Source organism: Cyclopterus lumpus, chromosome 6, assembly GCF_009769545.1.
Source record: "Cyclopterus lumpus isolate fCycLum1 chromosome 6, fCycLum1.pri, whole genome shotgun sequence".
NCBI classification, from domain to species: domain Eukaryota; kingdom Metazoa; phylum Chordata; class Actinopteri; order Perciformes; family Cyclopteridae; genus Cyclopterus; species Cyclopterus lumpus.
The window spans coordinates 18,119,028-18,143,933 of NC_046971.1; the positions used below are offsets into that span (position 1 = coordinate 18,119,028).

At 42.1% G+C, this 24,906-nt stretch overlaps 2 protein-coding genes across 2 annotated transcripts in view; one reads left to right on the forward strand and one right to left on the reverse strand.

Annotated features, from left to right (window-relative positions):
- Positions 1 to 673: 673 nt before the first annotated feature.
- On the reverse strand, positions 674 to 10,472 carry cry1b (cryptochrome circadian regulator 1b). Its single transcript, XM_034534969.1, has 11 exons — positions 9,468 to 10,472; positions 7,004 to 7,112; positions 6,683 to 6,825; positions 6,069 to 6,253; positions 5,872 to 5,960; positions 4,275 to 4,415; positions 3,844 to 4,155; positions 3,569 to 3,720; positions 2,915 to 3,117; positions 2,307 to 2,444; positions 674 to 1,716 (listed from the first exon to the last, which is right to left on the reverse strand). The coding sequence occupies exons 1-11, from the start codon at positions 9,623 to 9,625 to the stop codon at positions 1,634 to 1,636; spliced, it is 1,713 nt and encodes a 570-aa protein (XP_034390860.1). The 5' UTR covers positions 9,626 to 10,472; the 3' UTR covers positions 674 to 1,633.
- Positions 10,473 to 13,803: 3,331 nt separating this feature from the next.
- btbd11b (BTB (POZ) domain containing 11b) overlaps positions 13,804 to 24,906 on the forward strand; it is a 64,061-nt gene continuing 52,958 nt past the window's right edge. The window contains exon 1 of the mRNA XM_034534971.1: positions 13,804 to 14,825. Coding sequence (XP_034390862.1) covers positions 13,973 to 14,825 — 853 coding nt within the window. The 5' untranslated portion in view covers positions 13,804 to 13,972. The remainder of the gene's footprint in view (positions 14,826 to 24,906) is intronic.

A 24,906-nucleotide genomic window follows, 5' to 3' on the forward strand; every position in this document is an offset into this window, starting at 1 on the left:
ACATCTGAAGTCGTTTAAAGATTGACTTATAATGTCACATCTCGTCTGTGTCCAGGGAACAGTTTGGTCTAGGTGATCTGAAAACAACTGGTAACCTTGAGCGGACCTCCTCAAATGTACTGTTACGTTTCGTGCGATTACAGCTTGGAATTTACTACCTAGTCATCCATCTCATACAGGTAATACTTTGTCATTTAAAAAAACTTAAAGGTGCACCTTGGGGCATAAACCAGTTGATATTAACTACTTGACAGTTTCCATCACTTTTGTAGTCATCTGATCTTTCTTTGTATATATTGCTGATATATACATATACACAATATACATCCTAGTCCTCGACTGCACTTTATTTTTTTATTATTCTGTTTACTATTTTTTTAACAGCTTATTTCACGTCATGTTTTGCACGTTTGTATGAATCATTTTGTCCTTTCTGTGGACCCCAGGAAGATTAGCGGCCGCTAAGGCGTCAGCTAATGAGGATCCAGTTAATAAACTAAACTAAACCAGTGGATCCACAGGCTACTTAACATGTGCAAAGATATCTGCAACATTTGAGGAAAACAGGATAAAAATGGAAAAAGATGTGATATGCGACACACTATCGCAAATTATTTGTCTCAAGTTTACATATAAGTGCAAATACAGGCAACGGAGAATAAAAGAAAAATCAAAAGCATAAAGACAGTTTAATTTATTGCCATTTCAATACAGTTAGAATTTGGCCATTCTTGATACAAAAATACATTTACAATCACGTGGGAGACCAAAGCACATGCATCCACAGTGGAACTTTGAGTTTTGGTTACAGAATATTTACAAAAGTAGTTTTGAGACCACAGAACCAAATATACAAAAGCAAATATTTACAAAATATATAATGGCCTTTGTAAGGCCGGCTGAATTTTCAAACCCAAAAGCCTTGCTTCTAATAGTCCTTACGACTGTACATCAGGCTTTTGTGTACTGAAAAGAGAAAGGAAAAAAAACATTCTCACACTATTCACGACAGTGTGAGCTTTGATTTTGTGTTTGCTTTTGAGAAAAGAAACAACCCTTTGTCATCTCGGTCATATTACGTCTCAGTGCCAACACAGGGCCATACACAGGAAATATTCCATATTCTCCGGATTGTGTTGTGGTTTCCCATCATTTAAATGACAATGACATTTCAGATTGTCATTTTCACATAAAGATGTAGAGCCCAAAGCAGTCAAGGGGTTAAAAATCAGCAGCTGAAAAAACATTTAGCTGATTTAATACAGTTTCACCCTGATGCCTGACTGATGTGGGGAAAAGGGCATTCGTGATAATGACTGGTGGTTTTAACAGTTACACACTGTAGTGGAAGACAATAGGTTGGCTCACAACACCCTTGTTTTGAGACTTTATAGATCACTTGTTTCTTCCTTTCATACGTTGCTTTCACCGGCTTCTCTCCCTTCAATGTCAGCATTGTCTCTGAATTCCTTCCGCAGTTCCTGAGATGTGTGACGCGTCCGATCTGGATACCAAGATGTGTTATGGAGCTATAGCATTATCTATAGTTGTTAGTTACAGTTACAGCTGTGTCAGCTGAGGGCACTGCAGGAGAAGATGACTGAGGAAACCTTTGTATTCTCCTTTCTGCACACTATTTGCTCTGCCTCCAGGATTTAGAGCTGCTTTTGAGTTGAGTTTCTTCATGCCGCCGCTTCTGTGTGAAATTACCTCTTTCTGCAATAAAACATAAAACAGTAACAAGTCAGTAAATTGAACAGTAAAGTGAATATACCGATCAAGCCAATACTTCCTTTTGCAGTTCAGCAACTTGGATGAGGGCCTTTTATTGTTTTTGAATATAAGAATCAACTTAATTTGGCCAAGTCTGCGTGCACATACAAGGAGTTTGAAGCACTGTTATGCACACTAGTGGAGGAAAATGGGAGTAAATGTTTAAAGTGTTTTGTGTAACAAAAAATAAATACTGAATGGATATACATGGACTGGTTGATTATGTACAGTGTGTACTTTTAAAGATGTCTAATTACATCTGGCTTGTTTTGGGAGAACAGCAGTAGTTTAGTTAGGATTTAATAATTAAGCTTAATATTCAGTTATCAAATCCGGCAGACCGGGGATAGCAAATATTTGCCATCACGCTGCCAGCTGTCCCACATTTCCTGGGCATCAATTTTAGCCATGTGTAAGGACTTTGCGTAAATACAATTTTCAGTTTCTTGTACAATTTTAAATGTATGTCATGTATTAACATTCAAAGAACTGTATTTTAACCAATGATAATGTTAAACAGCCAACCTACATACCTGTTCGAGATGTTCCTGCATATGTGGAGAGGCCTTCAGAGGACCCTCCAGGACCATGACTGGTCCCAGAGTTGACTCCTCCGACACTACTGCCGTTTGCACCATTGTTGGGATTGGCAGGTACTGTTGCCAGCAGGCCTGAAAGGAGACCAAAGCATGTTCATTTACCCACATGACAACACTTGTTTGTGATGACTATAAAGAAATATTCGCTCTATATTGGCTCTTTTGGTCTCATGAAAATGTTTCTCCATGTGACAGCCAGACTAAATAGTTGCTTCAAAACAGCAGAGCTACCACTGGGGTCTTATCTGCAAATTGGCCCTTTTCAATCACAAAACAGAAGCATTTATTTAGTTGTGGCTTATTCTATGGCAAAGTTGTGTAATTTGTCAAAGTTGTCAAGTTGTCAACGGCAAAGCAATTGCTCCGAATCAAACGGCAAGTAAGCTCTCATATCTCCTGTCCATCATGGTGGTGTATGGGGTTGGGTCTCATAACACAGGTTTCATAGGGAATCCTGGATCGCAGGAGTGACTAAAAAGTCAGAACTATATGAAAAGCCATTTCCTTTTAACTTTTTTTACATATTTGGTTCATGTCCCTACCCAGTCCTCTGTAGCTGGAAAGCTGCTGGTAAATCTGCTTCATGCGCTCTATGTTGATGCGGCTGGCCTCAGCATGGTTCACCATGGGCCTTGGGTAGTGGACTCCAATGGTGCACTTGGCTGCCTTCTGTACTTCCTCCGGGGCATTCCAAGGATCATAGATGTATTTGGCTGGAAAGCCTTTCAATATGGGCAAATAACGCCTGGAAGCAGGGAAAGAAGAGAATGAAGACGGCTTTGGAGGATAACCCATGTGTGGAACATGATATAAACCTTATATTATAAAAGGTAAAGTAGTATATTGCAGCACACTACAGATATGTGTGCGTGTTGTCTGAGATGTTACAGAATTGCCATAGTAGATGTGTTATTGTTCAAACACCAGTAATACAGAGTGTACAAGCGTATTGGCATGGTAAATTAGTTCACACAAATGTGCCTCATTGTTCAATCGATTACTACACATGACTGGATTGTGACACGCCTTGACTAATCAGTCCCCCTCGCCCCCATGTGAGGCTACAAAAGTATCAGAAGCTAACAATGAGATATTAGTTCCCCATTTGAAATGGTGTACAAATACACATGCCATCATGAGGTTTTGAAAGCACGTGCTTTTATATTCACGTGCTGCAGATGGAAGGACTGACTGACCGTATGTAGTCCCCATTGGGGTCGGTGCGTCGTCCAAATCCCACAGGGCAGTAACAGTGGAAAAACTGCTGGAAAAATGAACTGCAAGAAAGCCACATCCAACTGCCAGCATTGACGCTCCAGTCCGCATCTATGAGCAGCTCTTCAAACACCTGTACAAGACACAGCGAGTGGACAGTTGAGACAACGCGTGTACGGACATTCATTTAATGTAACTCTTCTTTTTTTGTCCACCGTATGTACTTAGATAGTACATCCCTTTGCTCTGTTCTTACCTTCATGCCTTCCTCCCAGCTGACCCAGAGGTCTCCCCTGGTGAGGAAGCAGGCCACAGCATGCCTCGCCAAATGATGGATCCACCCCTCCTGCCTCAGCTGGGTCATAATGGCGTCTATCCAGGGAAAGCCTGTCCGTCCCTCTGCCCACTTGGCCAGCGCCTCTGGGTTTCGGTCCCAGGGGATCTGTACACAAACAGGGTTTCCCTCCATCTTGTCAAAGCAGGGGTTGTTGGTGGCAGTCGTATAGAAGAACTCCCTCCACAACAGCTGGCCATACAAGGAAAGTGGTGGGGTGTTGTTCTTCTTGACCTGATAAGATAAAGCGCACAATATTACTTCAAAATAAAAATTGAAATACAAGTAAAATGTTTTTTTTCCAAATATGAATTGTTTGTGTTGTTTCTTGTCTCAACTGTGGTCCTTCATACCTTCTTGTAAAGATCCGTAAGTTTGAAGTAGAAGAGCCGACAAGAGAGACATCCAAAGCGCAGGTAGGGGCTGAGGCCTGTAGGACTGGCCAGCAGGGAGTTGGCGTTCATACGTGGACGCTCAAAGTTTGCCACCCATGCCTGAAAAAAAAGGTGAGTTGACTTTAATTAAATTATCCAGCTGTTATTGCTGATAGAAAATCACCTAAATACATACAATAAATCAAGTCTGAGGAGGTGAAAGAAATCCTGCAAAGTCTCTTTCAAAAATGTGTTTTACGCCACATCTTAGAATCCGTTCTAGCAATCTTTTATGCCTTAAGGTTTATTGGCTTCTGCTGAGAAATGTTTTTTTTTTTTTACGATGATCAATCTTTTCTTTCTAGTTATGATGAAACTGATCTCATCCCCCCATTCTAGACTAAATGGCATCCAATAATTGTAATTATAAGTCAAATAAAAATGTGCAGGCCCTCTCTTGTCCATTTGTCTGCTTTACATTTCGTTCTATCTTTGTCATCGTTATCTAACAAATAGTGAGACGTTTACCAGATATAGGCTGCCTTTTATTATTATTTTAATTCAGTTTTAATTCTACAGATGTTTCGACATTAAGATGGTTCAGATTAGAGGGAAAAAGCTGCTGGCCAATTAATTGGCAGTTACCATCCACACAAAAAAAAAAGAATCTTTGACTAAAATTCTTACAAAATTGTTGAACATAACATCAAGTCAAAGTAATGAATACTTAAATAAATAGTGTGTGTAAATGTGAAACTGAACAATAAAGTCAAATGAATGAAAAGGGGCTGCAAAAGTTTAGCCAACATTTCCAAACCCTATTGCTAGAAAAAATAATGCCTTTCTGAAAAAAATGTAATTCAATGTCGTCACACAGTTATGGCTGAAGGGCACTCCTGTGCCCCCCCCCCCCCCCCCCCCCCCCCCTCCCGACCCCCCCCACCCCACACTCCTAGTTTGAAATACAATTGCCAGTCCATGGGGTATTGAACAGTTGTTTTGGTCATTATCAGGATTTAATTACATACACAGATATAGTGGCCCTCGTAGTGGCCCCGATACAACTGCGATGAAGTGCGCCCCCGTGTGACTGGTGGTGGCTGTGCAGCCATCGGCCACTATCGGAGCCCAGTTCCACCAATAACAAAAGGTTTGTAAGACACCCCATCTCATGTGACGTCCTCTAGTTCAGATGTTTGACACACCTGCTACCTAAAGACCTTTGTTAGCCGCCTTCTAAACCCTTATAACAGGAAGTCCATAACAAGTCTAATTTGTTTCCCCGGGGCATGAATAACTAATGTAAACACTGATGTTACCTGAAGCCCAGAGAGTAGAGTGCAGCTTTTGTAACCAAACCGGAGACTTTTGACACTCATGTTGTCAAAATAGACATTGTGTGTTTGATCACCATCAAGCTTTTACCTGCGTCTATTTCTATTTTTAAAATGTGTCTTGGGTCAGTGTCCACATGTATGTAATGACTTGAGCTAAGTAAGCAGTCAATCTAAAGCTAATCATTACTATATTCATTTCTTATGCTGTGCTTATGCTGTGTAGTAAACGGTATTTTTACCTTTCTCTCCAGATGCCGCTCTAGCCTCATGAGGGCTTCGGTTTCTCCACCCGGCCATACTGCTGTGGTCAGGCCCTCTGTCTCGAAACCTGAAAAACAAACACATTCAAATATAGATTCAAAAATTGTGCAAAATCTGAGACACTGATATAGTTGTGTATATAATATATATAGATTTTTTTTTTTTTTAAACTTACCAAGCTCTTCCAGGGAGGGCACCGCAAACTTGTCATCGTGGTCTTCGCTGATGGGTGTGGCACATTTTTCGATGACCTCGGACGTGATTGTCTCTGCAGGCAGTTCCACAGCATCCATACGGTTGACGAGGGCCTGGAAGCGCTTATACGTAAGAGGAGACTGACCATCGTTGAGTTCTATGATCCTTTAGGAAAGAGCAACGTGAAGAGAATCAACACAAGTCTTCACAAACACAAAGCAGGTGGGGCCAATCAATACTGTTTTGCAATGGTAAAATATAACATTGCTTATGTTACAAAAGTAGAAGCAGAAATTGCATGGAGAATTGTTTGTGTCTAATAAAAGTCAGATGCCGATGTAAGCAGGAAGTGATGTGCAGGGTCACAGGGCAGGAATATAAAATGGGCCTCTGTCTTGAGACTGAGTACTATAATGTCACGGACTGCCTTGGGTGTCTGTCACCAATTTTTTGATTTGCATAAACGGACAAAGACAACTTTGATTCAGAGACTTAATTCTTCATTCCCGATTGTCTGAGTAAATCAGCCCATAATTTCAAACAGGTTTATTACTACAGGACATTTGTTTCAACTAAAAGTGTAAAGTCACTCACTTGTCCAGATTGTAGAGGGTGTGAGCAGTCCGCACCATGACCTCCACTCCAGCCTCGCTGGCTAGTTTTTGGATGGCAATATCACGTTCCTTGCCAAACGGCTCCGAGTCATACTCGTAAGATAGACGGGTAGTCTGCCATTCCTGAGGGACAGCAATAGATTTTTTTGTGTGCAGAAATTTGCCATCAACATCTTCCATCGATTTTCCGCCACTGTTACATGAGCTATAACATTATATTAAACATTATTTTAAAAGTTGCAGTTTATTTCAGAACAAAGCTAAGTATAAGACATCTTCTACTCCAGTTCATCGATCGTACCTTAAAAATGCGAGGGAAGACATCTGTAGGCTGGCCTCTGATGACAAACAAGCGGGAGTTGAGTTTGCGCAGGCTGGCATCTAAGTCCTCCAAGCATTGCAACAGAAACCTGGAGCCAAGCAGACAGAATGATCAATTACTTGATTATAAACCAGAGGGTTACAAGATAAATGTATTGTCATTGTACAATATACACACACAAACAAACCTATATTATATGAGGAGGAGGAATTACAGTGTCTCAAAGTGGCTCTACAGTACAGGTCGCTGATACTTATGTGCCGCTTGCCAGACACCAGCAGGGTGAACAGACGGGGGTGTCTTTGAATACCCTCGGGGGTGTCTTTGAATACCCTCGGGGCTCTCCAAAAGCACATTGGTCACCAATATCACCATCATTACATTACCCAACAGTAGTTTGGTCTATTTAGCAATATTATCATCTAATCAAAACGTTAAAAGACATAACCATACGGTTCGAATACACAAATGAACAGACAAGGTAAAACTAAAATAAATTGTGACCATCAGTGATATTTACAAAATGTTGCATAAAGGCTACAGAACACAAATCTCTCATCAATAAAGAGTGTTTTCATGTGAACAAACTGCCCTCTTCTGGTGAAGTCTTTTTACACACAGTCGACCATACACAGCTCTTCATAATGTCACCAAGACCAGCAGCAGACACACGATGGTGAATGTGCCATCTCTAAGTGAGGTAACTTCCCAACATGCATTACAGTGAGAGGCAGAAAACAGAAAAGTGCTTTCATCTGACAGACGCTTCAGCATTTAACCTTTTGTTAACCTTGTTAAATGAATAATAGACTCTGGTCTTAGAGAAGTGTGGTGGTTTTGTAACCAATCGTATGGTTGTAGGAAAGAAGTCTTGTGTTGTAACATGAATACTAATTATTAAAATATGAGTAATCCTTCTTTTACTCTCTATTTGAAGATTAAATAGAGTGTCAAACTATCATTCTACTGTCCTGGGTTTTCGTCAACACTTGTTATTATAAACAAACAACCTGCACTATGTTGAAACAGATTAAGAGGTTTAGCATTACAGGTGAAGGAATTGAGATGGAGGAGAAACTGAGCATTTATTGTGAACACCAGTAAACATGGTGTATGTGTGTGTGTGTGTGCGTTTCAAGTAGGTCAAAATATTGAAGTCGTGATGTAATCCCCATGGCAACCCACTGACCCAATTTCAGCATCAGATTTAGTAAGCAGGAAAACTGTGTTACTGCGTTTACACACCTCTTCTCAAGACATGTAGGTCAAAGTAATTTATTTACATATGAATTAAATTATGGACAATAGTCCAGTGAATTCATACCCAACTGGTACAATGAGGCCAAATCAGCAGAGGAGAGATTCGAGGATAACGTCAGACAATTTGTAAAAAATCACTTTAAATATTATATATCTATTCATGTAGTTGTGATTTATTTCTATTAATTGTATTTCAGCTAAATGATTAGCTCCTTGTGGGCATAGAGTTACCAAAGCTACTGGGTGCAAAACTGATACAATCATATGCCAAAGGCCGTTACCAAGGAAACAGTCAAAGAGAGACACATTAAGATGCCATGCTCATCAAGCTCGGTGGATTCTTGTGTGAATTGTTGCCATTTGTTTCTTGTGATACAAGCCTCACACCACAGCCGCGTCAATATATATAAACCTGTTTGCTATAAATAAGAAGACCATACCAGATAAGAAAGAAAACATCAGTATCGAGTGTATGACATATTGGACGGTCACTTGCTGATGTTGAACAGTGGCCAAAGTGAGTTTTCTGCCATACATGTTAATTCATTGATATATATGGCAGAAACGCCTGATGTCTGAAGGTGCATTATGTTCCTATTTTAAAAGCAGGATATGTCAGCGCAATCAAAACCACGAGGAATTAAAATGCATAAATCCTTAATGTCTATGAACAGGTTTGTAAATAAAATATTCAGATTGTATTACAAGTTGCATTTAGTAAACTGTATGCTAGATTAGTAAATGTTACACAGCCCTTTAGAGAGCCTCGCTTTGCACTTCTTCTTTTCCTGTTTTTCTTTTGGCACTATGAAAGCTCGTACTTGTTTACAGCTCGAGGGGAAGTGACCATCCTTTTTTATTATAGTTGATTTTAATTATGTACTAGCTCTGTGGCACTCTGATATTCTTGAATGAAGAGTGCCTTACAAATAGAATTCATTATTATTATTATTATTATTATCCACGTGGCGACATCCCACGCCTACACTTAGAGAAACACAGGCTATTTCCAAAGTCAAACCAGTGCAATCCTTTTTTTAAGTGATGCATGAGAACACAAGACACATTGGACAGGGCGGTGGGTAAATCAGTGTCTAGGTTTGTGGTGAGGAGTACATATTCTGCTTCACCCTCCACCCGCACTCACATGTAGCTAGTTCTGACACCCTGCCCCACCCCTTACCTCCACCTGTTGATGCCCACATTGGAGGACCCTGCAAACCAGGGGTCCAGGATGTAAACGCAGCGCAGGGAGTCCGCATCCCGGATCGAGTCCCTCAGAGACGGGTTGTCGTGCAGCCGCAGTCCCTTCCTGAACCAGTGGATGGTGTTGACCACCATGTCGCCTGCTTTCTTTCTTTATCCCCGGTGGGATTACAAGGAGGGTATAGGGGGTTCCCCAAAAACAATCAAAACGCAAAATAGTCAAGTGTCTATATTCACTGGGCGGGGACGCGTCCGACCTGGCCAGTGGGTTAGAGTCGTGGTCCGGGTTTGTGGGACGAAGCCGAACCTTGCTTCATTAACTCATCCACAGAGGTGAGTCTCAGCCACAGCAGACGCGAGGGAAAACCCGGAAAACTCTTTGATTAGTGGCAACGATGAACGTTGAAAGTGGTTTCTGTAGAGCCGCGATGTTTATAGTGTTTAATGTTCCTTAATTGCCTATCGCGTGGGTGAAGAAGCCCACGTAACTAGCTCGCAAGAAGTAGAAGCGCTCAAATGTCTCCGGCTCGTCTCCGCGTGTCCCGTCGGTCCACAATAAGATAACGCGTTGTTATAACCGTGTATACATTGTGGCGCCTGGTAAACACGTCAGACACGCACAGTATCCTTCCAACAGCTCCACTCCTGAGACTACGCAGTGGGAAATGGAGCGCTCTGATTGGTCAGACTCCCGTTATACAACGTTTTCTGTCACGTTTACATAATGTGCCTGCTGCTCACCGATGATTATATGTCACCTGCAGCTGTTGTGAAGGACCTACGTGACGAGCTAAGAGCCGTAATTCCTCAACGTGTTGTGCTCGGGTTCACCTTTGGGTGACGTGAATTAAAGACACCCCTAAAGTATCTGATAAAGGCAACTAATCGGAGGGTTTGGGTCATGTTACTTCCGTGATGGACTCAGAAGTACCCGGATGAGCACATGCGGAGAAGGCAGGCTTGGCTCGAGTCAGGTGTGCTCGATTTAGACACAGAGATCGCACCGCTCACACTGCCACTGTGCGATGGGTCGATCAACCCCGCCCACTCTCAGCAGCGAATAATCTGTGACCAATGGGAGCCAAGTTGAATTACATGATTTGTAATTTGTGAAAGTAAGACACAATAGGTAATACTATTCATCGTTCTAGTTATAATATCTAGCTAGGAGAATTACAGATAGAGGAAGTGGAAATCCAGCCGTACATATTTATTATATTTGACTGTTGTTATTATTTTGGACATGTCAACATACATGGAAAGCATTCTTTTGGTTGTCTATGCAAATTAAGACATCATATAGTTTCGTTTGATTTCATTCAAATACTTCTGTGAAAATGGTATAAGTCCCTCAGATGAAAGAGGAACGTGCTATGAGAGGAACCTCGGCTCCTGTATCACCCTGGAGCAGGCTCTCAACACATATCTGCTCCACAGACCCAGGCCCGTCGAAGCATTAATCTACAATTATAGTAAATATCTATCTGTGCAGGCTTTTAACTTGCCCAAAGCAGTACCATTTGTATTTATCAGCTATCAGCTTGCCTTGAAACAGCCCGCTTCGTGATGCAGGAACCTCAATCTAATATACGTACTGTTTAGTCACCCGAGTTACTTATGTAATTACATGTAGTTTTGCAAGCGGACACTAGACGGCGGTCTTAACCAGAATTGGTTTTGAAAGGCCATGGAATCTCCTTCATCACATTATTTAATCTTTCCCTCTTTTTTCATTCAATTATTTGTTCATTCATTTTGCTTTTTTTCACTTTAAAGAGCAGAGAGTCTTGTCAACATGTGTGTCAAGTTTCTTTTTGCTTTGGTTACAGCAGTCACAGCTTCGGCCAATGGCTGAATAGGACATGATGCAGCTGTTCAACATGTGTTCAGTCAATGCCCTAAGTTGATTGATGATCAACAATACAATACAATCAGCACTATGCTGTGTAAGATAGTGTACATGTTAAGTGTTGTAAATATGCATTGCTTGTGATTTAGCAGAAGATGAGGTAATATGATACAGTTCCAGGAATCTACAGCCAGCCGCTTGGTACGACTGTAGCAGCTCTTTGAGCTAAATGTGATGTTAAAGCTAAATGTCAGCATGTTTATAATGACATGCTGGTGTTTAGTTAGCCTATAATGTCTACCATGTTCTTAGCTTAGCATGCTGACGTAATTGGCACAACATACAAAGTATAGCTAGGCTAATAGGAATGCCATTGTGTTTTTTTGCTCATTAGTATATTCTGTAAAAAAAGGTGTATATTCCAGAGGCAATGCATCCAATTGTATCTGAGATATTTCATCTGGACCAAAGCGGTGGACAGACAAACACCATCAGAACAACTTTGTCATACTGAAAGCCACAAATAGTAACTTGGTTTGGACTAAAAGTTACTTGAACTAAAAGGGCTTTTGGCAAAAAAAATCGTATTTGTTTAATTGGCTCATTCCAGAATTGTGCACCTTCTGACTTGATGCTCCATCTAAATTAAATTTGATTGAAACGGACAGATTTGCAGCAAACATAGTAATACACATTGTGATATTAAATTATCCTCTATAAAAGACCTTCAAGATGAGTTTTACAACCCAACCCTTAGTTTCCAAAATTATCTGAGTACCCTTTCACCCCTTTTATTGGACGATATGTTTCTGACTTCTCTCTTACTTCCTTCTGAGCTGTGCAGACCTTTCAATAGAGCTTGTGGCAACGTTAATGGATAAAGAAAAGAAGAAGAAATTGACACTTTTATTGATCCCCGTGGGGAATTCTTCTCTGTATTTGACCCATCCTTAGTTATTAAGGAGCAGTGGGCTGCAGTGAAGCACTCTGGGAGCAACTGGGGGTTCAGTATTTTGCTCAATGGCACTTCAACATGCAACTATGGGGAGAGCGGGGATAGAACCGGCTAACTCGTGGTTACGGGACGACCACTCATCCCCATGAGCTACAGCCGACCCCGAAGATAGGCCTAGTTATTTATCCAGATGGAAATGTAGGAATAGCGCAAGAGTAATATATTGTATTCTGTTTACATCTTTCACATTTAGAGAAAAACTACTTAAACATTTACATGTCCTAAAGCTGGTTTTGGAGAAACTTGTTTTCTTTCACACACACACTCCGCTCTGTATGCATTCTTGTCCTTTTGGTATGTGACCTTCATAGTGTGAACAGTATGTATTTTTATATATGTGTGCAATGAATATCTACAATATTTACCTATTTATCTATAATAGTATCTACCCGCAGACGTCTATCCCTAGTTCAGAATAAAAGATTTCAGTAATCTATTTGACAGAAATTCAAGCCTTTGGCCCTGATAAATAAACTGAAGTTAGACTGTAAAACACCAGGGTTCACTGTTGCTCCAGAGACGTCGAGCTTACTTTCAAATACAGAGGCTTCGGTCTCATTGCATCTCAGTCCCTCAAAACAGTGAGCAATCTCCAGTTCATGGTATTATTTAAGATTTTCTTTCAACCACCTAGTCAATTTGCTGTTTTTCACGAAGAAGTGGTTTTGTCGGTGTGACAGTATTTCTGCAGTTCTATTCAATGCATTCAACTTAAACCAACTACATTGCTGCTGTTACTTACCTTTTAAATTACATGTGCATGTGCATCCACCATTCTTTCAGGAATGGGGTTCCAGCAGATTTCCCAGAATATATGGGTTTTGGGGGCAAGAATGGCTAGGTTAGTCCATGCAAGTGAACCCAGCGAATGACCTTGAAAGTAATTCAGATCTTTTCATTGAGTTCTCCTCCAGAGGATTAGAGAAGGATACATTATGCATGCAATCTATTATTAATAGTCTTGAGTCATGTTACGATCAGACATGGGCCCTCAGAAAATATCTCAAAAGTCTGATCCCTACGGAGGACTTGTCCCTTATACATAATCGTAATTCTATATTCTACTATTCGTATTCTACTTCTTTACTGTATATAATGTGATGTATTATTTACTGCAGTTTCTGTCTTTTACATGGAAGGATTTCTGCACGATACGCTGTTCCAAAGTTTTGAGTAACTTCACCTAAAGTAGACGATATAGCCAACAGCACCGGCATTGTGCTCAGTTTTCACATCGCCTTTAAAATAAAATTATTAATAAGGATAATCATGGGCTACATCGATGACTTTTTATTGATCCTCTAAAGCGATCCAATTAAAACTCTTTGCTTCTTCATCCCGAGAGTCCATTGGCTGACAGCTGTTCTCGGGGTCTCCACGGCCCCGCCTCCATCTGTCAGGCACTGCGCTGGTACAGCTCCGTGTGACTGTCGATGCACTGGAGTGAGATACTACTCCTGAACTTTATACGACAGCCTTGGATGGACTTTTACCAAAAACACAATACTATTGGTGAGAGCAGCTCCTGCGAGACCCGTGCTGCTTATCCGAACTCCACCGCCGTGAATCTTTTCCTCCACTTCCCCTAAAACCCTCTTTTACAGTATGAAGTGCAGTTATGGCAAGGAGTAGCAAGTCAGTAACGAGGACCCTGGAGGATTTGACGCTAGACTCGGGTTATGGTGGAGCCGCCGACTCCTTCAGATCTTCCAGTGCGTCGCTGTGCTGCTCAGAGGCGCATGGGGGGAACCACTGGCATTTAACCGAATCGATGCACAGTCGACACAACAGTCTGGACACTGTTAACACGGTCCTGGTCGAAGACGCCGAGATCCTGGAGAGCACCGGGCAGTGCGCTCAACTACCCGAGCTTGAGGATGTGCCGTGGAGCCTCGGGGAAGTGGCGAGCGCGCTGAGCAGGGACAAGGAGATGACCCTGCCGCCTCCCCCGCAGGACGTCCTGCTCAGGCTCTCGGTGCTGGTCAGCCGGGTCCTGGTAAGGGTCGGAAAGGAGTCGCAGCGCTTGAGTTTACGCTACGCCAAATGCACCAAATATGAGATCCAAAGTGCCATAAAGATCGTCCTGTCGTGGAGCGTCTCGATGAGCTGCATCAGCGCGGCCCTGGGTGCCTTGTCCCTGTACAGCATGAGCACGGAGGAGGACAAGTTCAGCCGCGGTAAGTCGGCGCGCTGCGGACTCATCTTCAACGTGGGGAAGTTCTTCAGGTGGATGGTGGAAAGCAGGGTTGCGGTCAGGATCCACGAGCACGCGGCCATCTACCTGGCTGCGTGCATGGAGAGCCTCTTCCGCGAGGTGTACGCGCGTGTGCTGCGCAGCGCGCTGCTGGAGCGGGATAACGGAATCCCCAAGTTCACGGTGGAGACCCTGGAGCAGGCCGTCAACACTGACGCGGAGATATGGGGGTCTCTTCAACTCTGGCAACACCTGATATGTGGGAAGAATGCAAACGGTGAGTTGTGTCCACGGGTCCGTCTCCACTCCAAATCCTTACCACACACCGTTTTATGGGATAGTTTGTCACTTGTAGATGTCCCCCGCTTATCTCCCGCACTGGATATTTCCATCAGTATAACATATGAAGGCTTCTTCATTGGATTTACTCCAAACATCCATCTATTAATGTAACCCGTGGGTGATACTGATCCGGACCTCCCTTAGAAATGTACTTGCTGCCAGATCTCTGATAGGAAAATGTTATGCCACACTCTCTCAATCTCTCTTGCCGAGGAACTGTGAACTTTAACTCAAACGCATCAGTGAAAGAGCATTTCGGCAGCTGAAATAGTGCTTCCTATTCTCAGAGAGAGCTGCAGAAGCTGCAGGCAGGTGATGACTGACTGAGTAGAGCAGGGAGAGAGTGGTCCTCTTCAGGCCAGCTGGCCTTCTCTGTCTTCAGTGCAGTGTTACATTACGGACGTTATTTTATTATATCTTCTACTGTATGTGGCTGTTTTGTTAATGCACGACATCAAGAAGCAGGCCCTGATATCCCCGGGCATAGTGCCTCACTTTGAGAGCTTTCAGTGAAAGGGGTTTCTCCCTGTTGGTTTTCACAATAATGCCCTGCAGAGGTGAGTTTTATCCTTTTCACCCACGGAGGAAGGATGTCTTTTATTCCTGTGTACATTTGCTTATTTCTGGGGCACACAATGCCTCGCCGGTATCAAATCAGCTTTCCATGTGTTTAGAAATACATATCGGTGTGTGCTTTGAAAGTATAAGTGTAATTGTCTTCAGACGTCACTGCCGCTCAAACAGCAATACATCACAAACCACTCTAACACACCCGTTTTGATGGATGTTGTAAAAATGCTGCTGTGGCTCCTCTTGCAACAGGTTTACGTAATGAAAGGCCTTGGGGGACCTATGTGCTATTATGCATTATGCAGAGTGATGTGAATAAAACTGAGTTATAGAGAGAGGGAGAGAGAGAGACAGACAGGCACACAGAGAGAAAGAGAGCGAGAGAGAGAGAAACTTAGGGAGACTGCGACCGTATAGATGAATCACCAACAGAAGCCTGGCATCATGAGCAGTGCACTTTATTTCACTGTACCTCTTTGTTTTAAAGGTACAGTGAATCATTTTTGTCAAACATGCATGTGAGCTTTTTTATCCTTTTCTACGTGTGCATACAACAGTATTCACGATTGTATGGCTTCAGCTGCACATCCAGAATCAGACTCACATAAATGTGCGTTCAATGTGACGACAACATACGGTAGTATCATTATATTACTGTATGACATACAGTTTAAATAGACTGCAATATTACATCAGAGTTTAAAGTAGGAGCACGTACTGTACATTATCGAATGTCAATATTCAGCCACTCTGCACACGCAGGCCACTTGGCATGCAGCAAGGCACCAGCTGGAGAAGAGGTGTGTGGTGTTCCGAGGAGCATTGGACCGGTGAATCGGATGAGATGCAAAAAAAGAAACTTCTGGAGCATGAGGAATGTTGATGTAAGGCCCAAGGCTAGACAAGTATTGTGTATAGTTCACAAGGTTGCAATCACTGGCTCGGAAATTGACTTGAAAGCAGCTCAACTCTATATTTTTATAATATCAACACATCAAATGACCACGTGTAATGTGAAAGGAGAAGTGTGGTGTAATTGAACTTATTGTTTTGGTTTTCCTGCATTACATTACCGGCCCAGTGTCTAACTCAGTGTTCATCATCAGTCTTCACTGGCTGGTGAGCACAGTGGAGCATGTAGCAGTTCAAAAGTCAAGTATTTTCCTAAAGGAGTGGGTGGAGACCCAAACTGAGCGGAAAGAAGAGAGAATATTGGAATATTATTCGCCAGGTGGCCAGAAACATGAATGCTAATGTTGCTATTTTGTTGAATGTGTAAATATGAAATGTTATGTTAGCGCCGGCATTAACCGCACCTACTTAAAAGACAATAATATGTCGGTGTGTGCTGCCCAAAGTGGCAAAACAAATAAACAGTTAATGCAGCTTTAAGTCTCATGATGTTCAACAGATAAATAAAGTATTTTGGCAGATTTAAAGATGTCACACACATGTGTGCTGTATCTGATATTTTCATCCATCAACACTGTCCTCTCTTAAGATTGCGACATCAACTTAAAGAGTAATAATATCTGTTATTACAGGTTCAAGACTAATGGGTTACATACAGGGGATGTGTGCGTCTGTTGGGGCTTCAGAAGAAGACTGTTTGAGTTAATATAGGAAGTTCCATAGAGTGAAACATTTTCACCATATTTCTCACTATGACACTGCAGGACCTCTAAACCTCAAGATATACCCTCTATCTCCAGTGGCAGATAAGGCCGAGGCACCAGTCAATCCGAGGGTGGGTTGTCCTTAACCAAGCCACTGCCTGCCAAATTGAACTTCCATATCGCTCCATCCTTTCTCTCCGTCTCTTTCTGCCAAGTGGGAGCAATTGAGGTGATTGTTCCATATTATGCTAACGCTGGTGACTCGTTGTCAGGAGGCCTTTTAAGAATATCTTTATTGCATCTCTTCCACCAAAACTGAATTCCTTTTTTTTTTGCTGTCTCAAAGAAAATAATGTGTCGTCTATTCCTTTATGAACCCCTCAGCTGCTATCAGCTGATAGAATAGATATCCGCACACTTAAATGCAGGGAACACTTTAGCTTTTGGTCTAAAGGACTTTCATCAGAGTTGGTTTAGCTGGAATGGCAGGTAACACACAAATCACATCCCAATCACTGTATGCAGGACACCTGTGCACAACCTGGTGGTCGAGGCTCCACCTGCTGTTAACTATACAGCTTTAAAGTGCTGAACGTAGTACTGAGAGGTTTGAGTGGATGCCACACTTACACAACACAGAAAAAAGGTAGATGGAGCACAGTGTATACAGACAACACACCTATAGAGTCACGGAGCACCTTATAATAATATCAGATCATTTCGTTACATCGGAAATGGGGCTTTGAGAGGGATCAGGCTTCATCATTAATCATTAATCAAAGATCCCCAGCTCTAAAAGAGAAAAACAGATCTCAAAACAAGAATTGAACAAGTATAGAACACTCATATCAAAATAATCATTGAGGCCCATCGGCTGAAGTGTATCTAAAGTGTCAATCCAAAAAAGCTCCCTTTGCCATATCTTTCTTTCCATATCTCCGCCTCTTGGCAATTCAATATGTCCAATTCCCTGGAATCGAAGAGGGGAAATAGGGTGTGGAAATTAAATGAAATATTGGGCAACTGAATAGTTAACATCATTGCGCCTGATGGAGCTCTTGTCTGCATGCCATAAAACTGAACAGAAAAAGACATATGCGTCCGAGCCTATAGAACTGATTCTTGGGTAAACCATATTTTAGAGCTCTGGGATGAGCACTGCTGGCTCGGAGGAATGTGTTCCTTTCACTTCATTTTTAGTATACGGTGGTGATGAGGCTGCAATTGCATAGTTCAATTCACTTAAAAACAAACAAAAAAAAGAACATGTTTATGATCATATTCCAGCTTCTATCAGCTCCCTTAGTAATGAAGAACAATATGGCAGGCTTTCTCTCTTCTACAGAAGTTTAACGCAATAATCGTACATTTTGGGAAAGGCTCTTTGGCCGAAAGTTGAATGAGAAGATTGATACCGCTCTCAAATCTCTACGTTAATTATAAAGCCACAACCATAAGCTACTTAGCTTAGCTTAGCATAAAGCCTGGACACAGAGGAAAACAGCTAGCCTGGCTCTGTCTAAGTCCTACTAATTAAACCCTGTATCTTTATGTGTTTAATTAGTACACAACACAAAGTGCCATAACAACACTTTGTTGTGTTACAGGGGTTATGTGCCTGATAGCTTCTTGTATTAGCAGAGGGATTTCTGGCACAACCTGATCATTTCTAAGCCATTAACAGTAACTTCCCCAGGTCTCCTGCTGCCAACAGCACGGTGACGACCTCAGGAAATTACTGCTTCTAGCCGACAAGTAGTCTGCTAAGCTAAGCTAATGGGCTACCGTCTGTAGCCATAAATTCACCGTATGGAGATTTGTATCAATATTCTCATCTAACTCTTTGTTGTTTTATTAACATAGATGAATTGATAGGCCTTAACACAGTATCTATAATTACCCTATTCTATAACAATAGTCTGTTATACACCTACTGCACCTCGCAGCTACGCATTGGCACACCTAGCATATGGCAGGCCTCTGACACACACTAGCCCAACACACATATACTGACTCGCACACATACAGCAAGATGTCATGGGCTCCTCTAGACATGTCTGAGTCAGTGTTATGTGTTAGGTGGGTGTTGGGTTTCCCTTTTTCGGCTGTGTTATCCTGTCAGAACAGGACACTGCTCTATATGGTGGGATATTTCTTATGGCACCTAGGAACACAGTGATTCTTTGATTTTCTTAACGACGTGTGCATGTCACAGTAAATGTCTGATGGAAAATGATATCCAGTGCTCAGGGATATGTACCACCCTGAGGACAATGTTCTAATCACGCTTTAGGTGTGAGATGACTCTCAAGTCTGGGCTGGTTTGGTTGAAATATGTTAAAGAAAGTTTCACCCTAAAGTCATTTAAAACGTGTAGGTAGTATGCAGCTTGTAATTCCTTACTAATTTTGTGTCATTTTGTGTTGTATTCTTTGGTTGCTTTGTAGACTTACCATTTTGCATTGACATTCAACAATCATTCAGAGGACAATCTATCATTGAGCTGTCAGAGATACTTCTCGACCAATGGTAGCCCCAGTAGAAATTCAATGCAGCCATAGCTTATATCTTTGTGGAGCTGTTGCCGGTAGCATCTGAAATATAACCCTGTTGAAGGGTAATTTGAGGTAATTTGACTGGGGAACAACTGCCACTGCTCTGTGGCATTGTTCTCGCCTCACTCTTACTTTCTTTGCCTGAAAAAACACACAGTCCCTCCAGCACCAAAAAACACACATCTCTGAGTCTTGTCAAAAGGCACTCTGGGAAATGTGGAAAATCCACAGCTGAACACACTTTGGGAAGTGGGTGTTTACAACAATTATAAATTACAGCACTGTAGCATATCCCCTGGAAACCATCGGACCGTTACAGTGTGAAGTGTGAAGCCGAGGTGGGATTTTCCTTTTAAAGCTGTATGTTCTAACAGAATATGACCGGGCACTAAGCACTAAGTGTCGGACCTAACTGTGACACTTTACTGTTCTTCTACTGAGCTGCTTTGGGCTGTTTTAGTTTAGTGCTTCACGGAGGTGAAGGAGTGCAGGTCTCGTTCCACTCACAGGTCTTTTGTTCACGATCCAATGGTTGGGGTTTTGCACTGTGAGGTCGGTGCCTGGTGCACACATGCTTTGGGGAAGGCAGACAGACAGGAATGATTGCGGTCTGCAGCTGTACCACTCTGTACCGGTGGAGACCAGCCCCCATTACGTCTGGGGGTGAGATGCAACATATCTGTCGAGAAACCCTTACACAGCAGCATACACTTTGGCATATAAGGCCTCAAATCAGACAGACTCAGACACACAGAGAGGGACACACACACACACACACACACACACACACACACACACACACACACACACACACACACACACACACACACATACGGCCCAAGAGCAGATTTGGTATTAATTGAAAAGAAATGTTGGAGGGAAACGAGGAATGCCGATGTGACATGGAGCCTGGTACAGGGAGGGTGAGCTCCAGCCAAGCTTTCTTCAGTTGATTACAAGGAGGCAGGCGATAGAATACAGTTAATTCTGCACCCATCCGGCAACACCTGCGATAGATCAAGTGTCTTTTCTTTTCTTCTTTCTTCTGTTAACATCCTGTTTTTTCTCATGCACCTCCGACGGTGACTTCAAAGTTTTAGTTGCACAATGTGTCACTCATTGCTCTGTGTGTTGATACATGCAGCCGATGGCCCGGCGTAAGAGTTCAGTATGAAACAGACACTTTATAAATGTGACTGTTGTCATTGTAGACAATAAACATGACCACGAAAAATAAATTGTATTCTTCTGTTCAGGATCCTATCGGTAGTTACTCAATATGCAGACTGGGTGGAATTGTGCCATGTTTTAACAGCTATCAATGGCAATGTAATCAACATTTGTGGATATCTCTTCAGGGTTAAAAACCACAGCATCCTTAAGTAATTTTAGAAAAACACTGCTGGAGCTGCTGCGGCGAGGACCACTTGTAATTTTCATGCATGACCTTTTACACTGAAATGAGATTTACTCAATTTAAACGCTGTCAGTGTGAATGGAAGTGTGCTTTCAAATCACTCTTTATATTCCCATTTACATTTAGAGAAAAATATTCAATATGTTTATTTCCAGTCGAGATCATTGAGGAAGCTTCAGCTACTTTATTTCTGTCTTCGGAAGATGTTTGTTTTCCCCGCTTGACTGAAGCAAGTTTTTCCAATGTACACGTAGCACATTTTGTATTAGCTTATATGAAAATATACCAATGCTAGATCAAAAATTATTTAACAATTATTCTGCATTATGGAGCCAAATCCAGTGAAGCCGTGGCTAAGAATGAATTGTTCATGATGTCGACTTTGGAAGAAAAGCAGAGGGAGAGAAGGAAGCACAGATGGCAAGGATCAAAACAAGAAAATCCATAAGAGAAGCTGTGGGTGACAGATGAGACCCAGTAAAGCAATGCATCCTTCTTATTATAGCAGGAAGAAGACTGGGCAAACAAGTACCAGCAAGTGGATTAGTTAGGTGAAGCATCAGTATCTACTGCGCTGTTTTTTTTTTGCAGCTCTGAAATTCCTATTGTTGTGTTGAGGGAAATGATCCTGTTTAAGTAACAGGCAGTCTGCCTTGAAGTTATGCAGAAGATACGGGTACACACACTTTTAACTTCCCCCTTTGATGTGAGCTGAGCAAAAGTCAAGGAAATCTTGTCACATTAGTAAAGTGATACGTCTGATAGAGAAAGCTGCGTGCCGCGACACGTCGAGATACTTCTGGCTTCACCGTTGCCGAACTGTCAACCAAATTCCAAAATATGTACATAACACACACATGCAACACAGTACTTCAATCAACGTACTTTGGATAACTGGGAACAACAGGTTTTTCAGCCGATGCACAATGTCGTCTCCCCTGCGGGGCCAGCACCAGACACGAGAGGCACTGTGCCAATCCAGTTATGCCTTTCATCTCACCTGCTGTCACAAATATGATTACTGCCAGCAGCAACATCGCCTGAGAAGTTCATTACTTGCGAGAAAACCATCTTCAGTCACCGTCGGCCTGCTCTGGGTGTGTGTGGCGATCCTCGTCGGATAGAACTGTCATATCGGGGCATCATTTCTCCAAATCAATGAGCAGTCCAGCACCACACAGAGTCAGTCAGTCAGTTAGGAGCTCTTATCTGCCCAGAGCACCAATTGAGACATATTTGAGAACAGCTTCGGTGAGTTGTTTGAGTTGGATGGAGAAACTCATTGATAAGCTCCATCTTTTCCCTCATGTCGTTGTTTCTGCTTCAGCATCTCGCACACTGTGGTTCACTGAGTTCAGAAAAATGTTAAGTGGATTCAGTTGAAGCAATTGTTTTATATTTTGGGATATGCAGAGAGTTGTTTGGCAGAGAGTTGGATGAGAGGATTGATGCCACTCTCATGTCTCTATGTTAAATATAAAGCTCCAGCCACGGGACAGGAAACTTGCTAATTTGACAGACTTACATGAGAGTGGAATTGATCCTCTCATCTTACTCTTGACAAAAAAGACAATACGCGTATTTCCCAAGATGTCAAACTATTCCTTTAAAGATCCTCATAGCCTGTCACTGAATCCTTGACTCTCCTAAACCTTTGACAGAAGATTTGTCAAGGTGAGGAAAATCCTACAGTATATACCCTCTGAGCTGCCAATGTTCAAGTCTCCTGCAGTCAAGCTAATCCATACAGTATAGTAAGCCACAGGGTTGTGGACATGTCTGGGATGTCTGAGGTGATGGTGGGGAGCTAAGCTTCTGTTATTTTACAAACCACTTTACTGCACACAACGAATACAGAGCCATCAGCTGTAGAACCACCGAGCAGATAGATCATGACAGAAATAAACACATTCTTCTTCAGTGTTCCCATGGAAGAAAACAGACTTTCACTGCATGACATACAGTAATGACCCTTCAATATATATACACCGGTTTGTGTTGCTCACTGCAGCTTTCTGTTATGTCATGAATCTTTTACAAGCAGCTGGTGGTTTTGAGTCACCCGTAAAATGGTATACAAATATATTTATATAGTATACTATTCTGTACATCAGCAATGTAATCAGTAAATAAGTAACATATATAACATATGTACATCAGCAATGTAATCAGTAAATAAGTAACATATATACAATATACAGCATATGTCAGTAACTGATTTCCCAGAATGCCTTTCAGCAGTCCCCTAGATGTGCCTGTACTTGTTGTATTAATTTGCAGTTGGAGGGGTAAGGAGTGAAGGTGATAACACCAAGAGAGCAAGTTGTTCTAGTGCTAAGTCTCAAGAGTTGCACCTCTTCCTGAGAACTGGTCTTGTGGGTTTGATGCATTCTGGTCTGTCGAGTTGTCTGTGGGTAAAGAAATGAGTATACACAATGGACAGAGCTTTAGAAACACGGTGTCAGTGTATTGAGAGTAACAGTGTCGGAAACGGTGCTAATTTAACTCACATTCAGCACTCGTGATTACAATAATGGTATTATTTGACGTTAACAATTCATGTAAATAATTATGATATTCAAAAGTAGCATTATATTTATTGTTAACAGCTGCATATGTGCCTTTTTTGGCCTGAAATGAATCCAAATATATATAGGGTCTCAAAATACTGGCATCTGGCTAAACACTGTGCAGAATGCACATACTGGAACTTAGTAGCATTAGGAGGCGTTGAACCTGCTGATGCACTACTGATTCTGTTCCAACGGACTGGTATCCCATTACCTCCCATGAGAGCTCAGAGCACTGACCTTCGGACTATGTGTGTGGTATTTCGTATATATTGTATGCGTGTTTGAGAAAAGTGAATACGCCATTGCATTTTTCTATTTCCAGTGTGCAATTGCCTCAATAAGAGCTAAAGAATCGAGCCAAACTAATCAAAATGTGAATACATTAATGTCATCTATTTGTCGATCCTCACCCCCTCTCTGCCTTTGCCCTTCTAGCTCGTTTCTTTGCCCTTTCTCATTCTCTCTTTCTTTCCTCCTAATTTTCTAGTCTCTGTTCCAGCCCAGCTTTTTTTACTCACTGCAGATAAAATGAGTCCACATTCTGCCACAGCCTTGATGGAGAATAAGTGGCGACTTGAGGTACCCTTGTCCCGTCCTACACGTCTGGCAGTGCTCTAATAGTTCTGTCAATTCAGACTTGGAAGGCCCCACTGGGGAGCCTCAGCCGAGCTCGCTCTGCAGACGGACACATGTGTGTGACCCGTGACAGATCTCCTCCCGATCGAACTATAATCTGTAATCGTATTTTGTACTGCGGAGTGGGCGTGGCAGTGTGTGGGTGATGTGAGAGAAAGCCAATGAGAAATGTGCCAGTCAACAAGACTGTGCTTGGGTATCAATCAACATGTTTACATTAGGTCCACACATCCAGTGTCAAACAGCCTTCACTCAAACTCTGTTCGTAAACAGCTGGACGCCTGACGTCTTCTCAGTCTTTCACTCCAACTGAGTGAGTTTGCTCAACCCCCAGCTGAACTAGCGGCACATGGTACAGATTACCACAGGAGAAGGTATATGTCTATTTTGTTCATGACATTTCTTATTACTAACATATGCTGGTTCATGCTCCCATTTCATTCTTCGAGTGGACCGGAGACTGGCTGAACAACAACCTTAGTACCTTTGTATTTAGCATTCCTCTATGGAGACCTTTTCTTTATTTGGCACATATGCGCTGCAAAACTCACTTTGTCCTATTTTCAATGGTAGGATTTAAGTCTTTAAAGGAGAAAATTAACTAATGACACACAGATCTTTCCAAGATCTGTGTGTCAATTTTGACCAT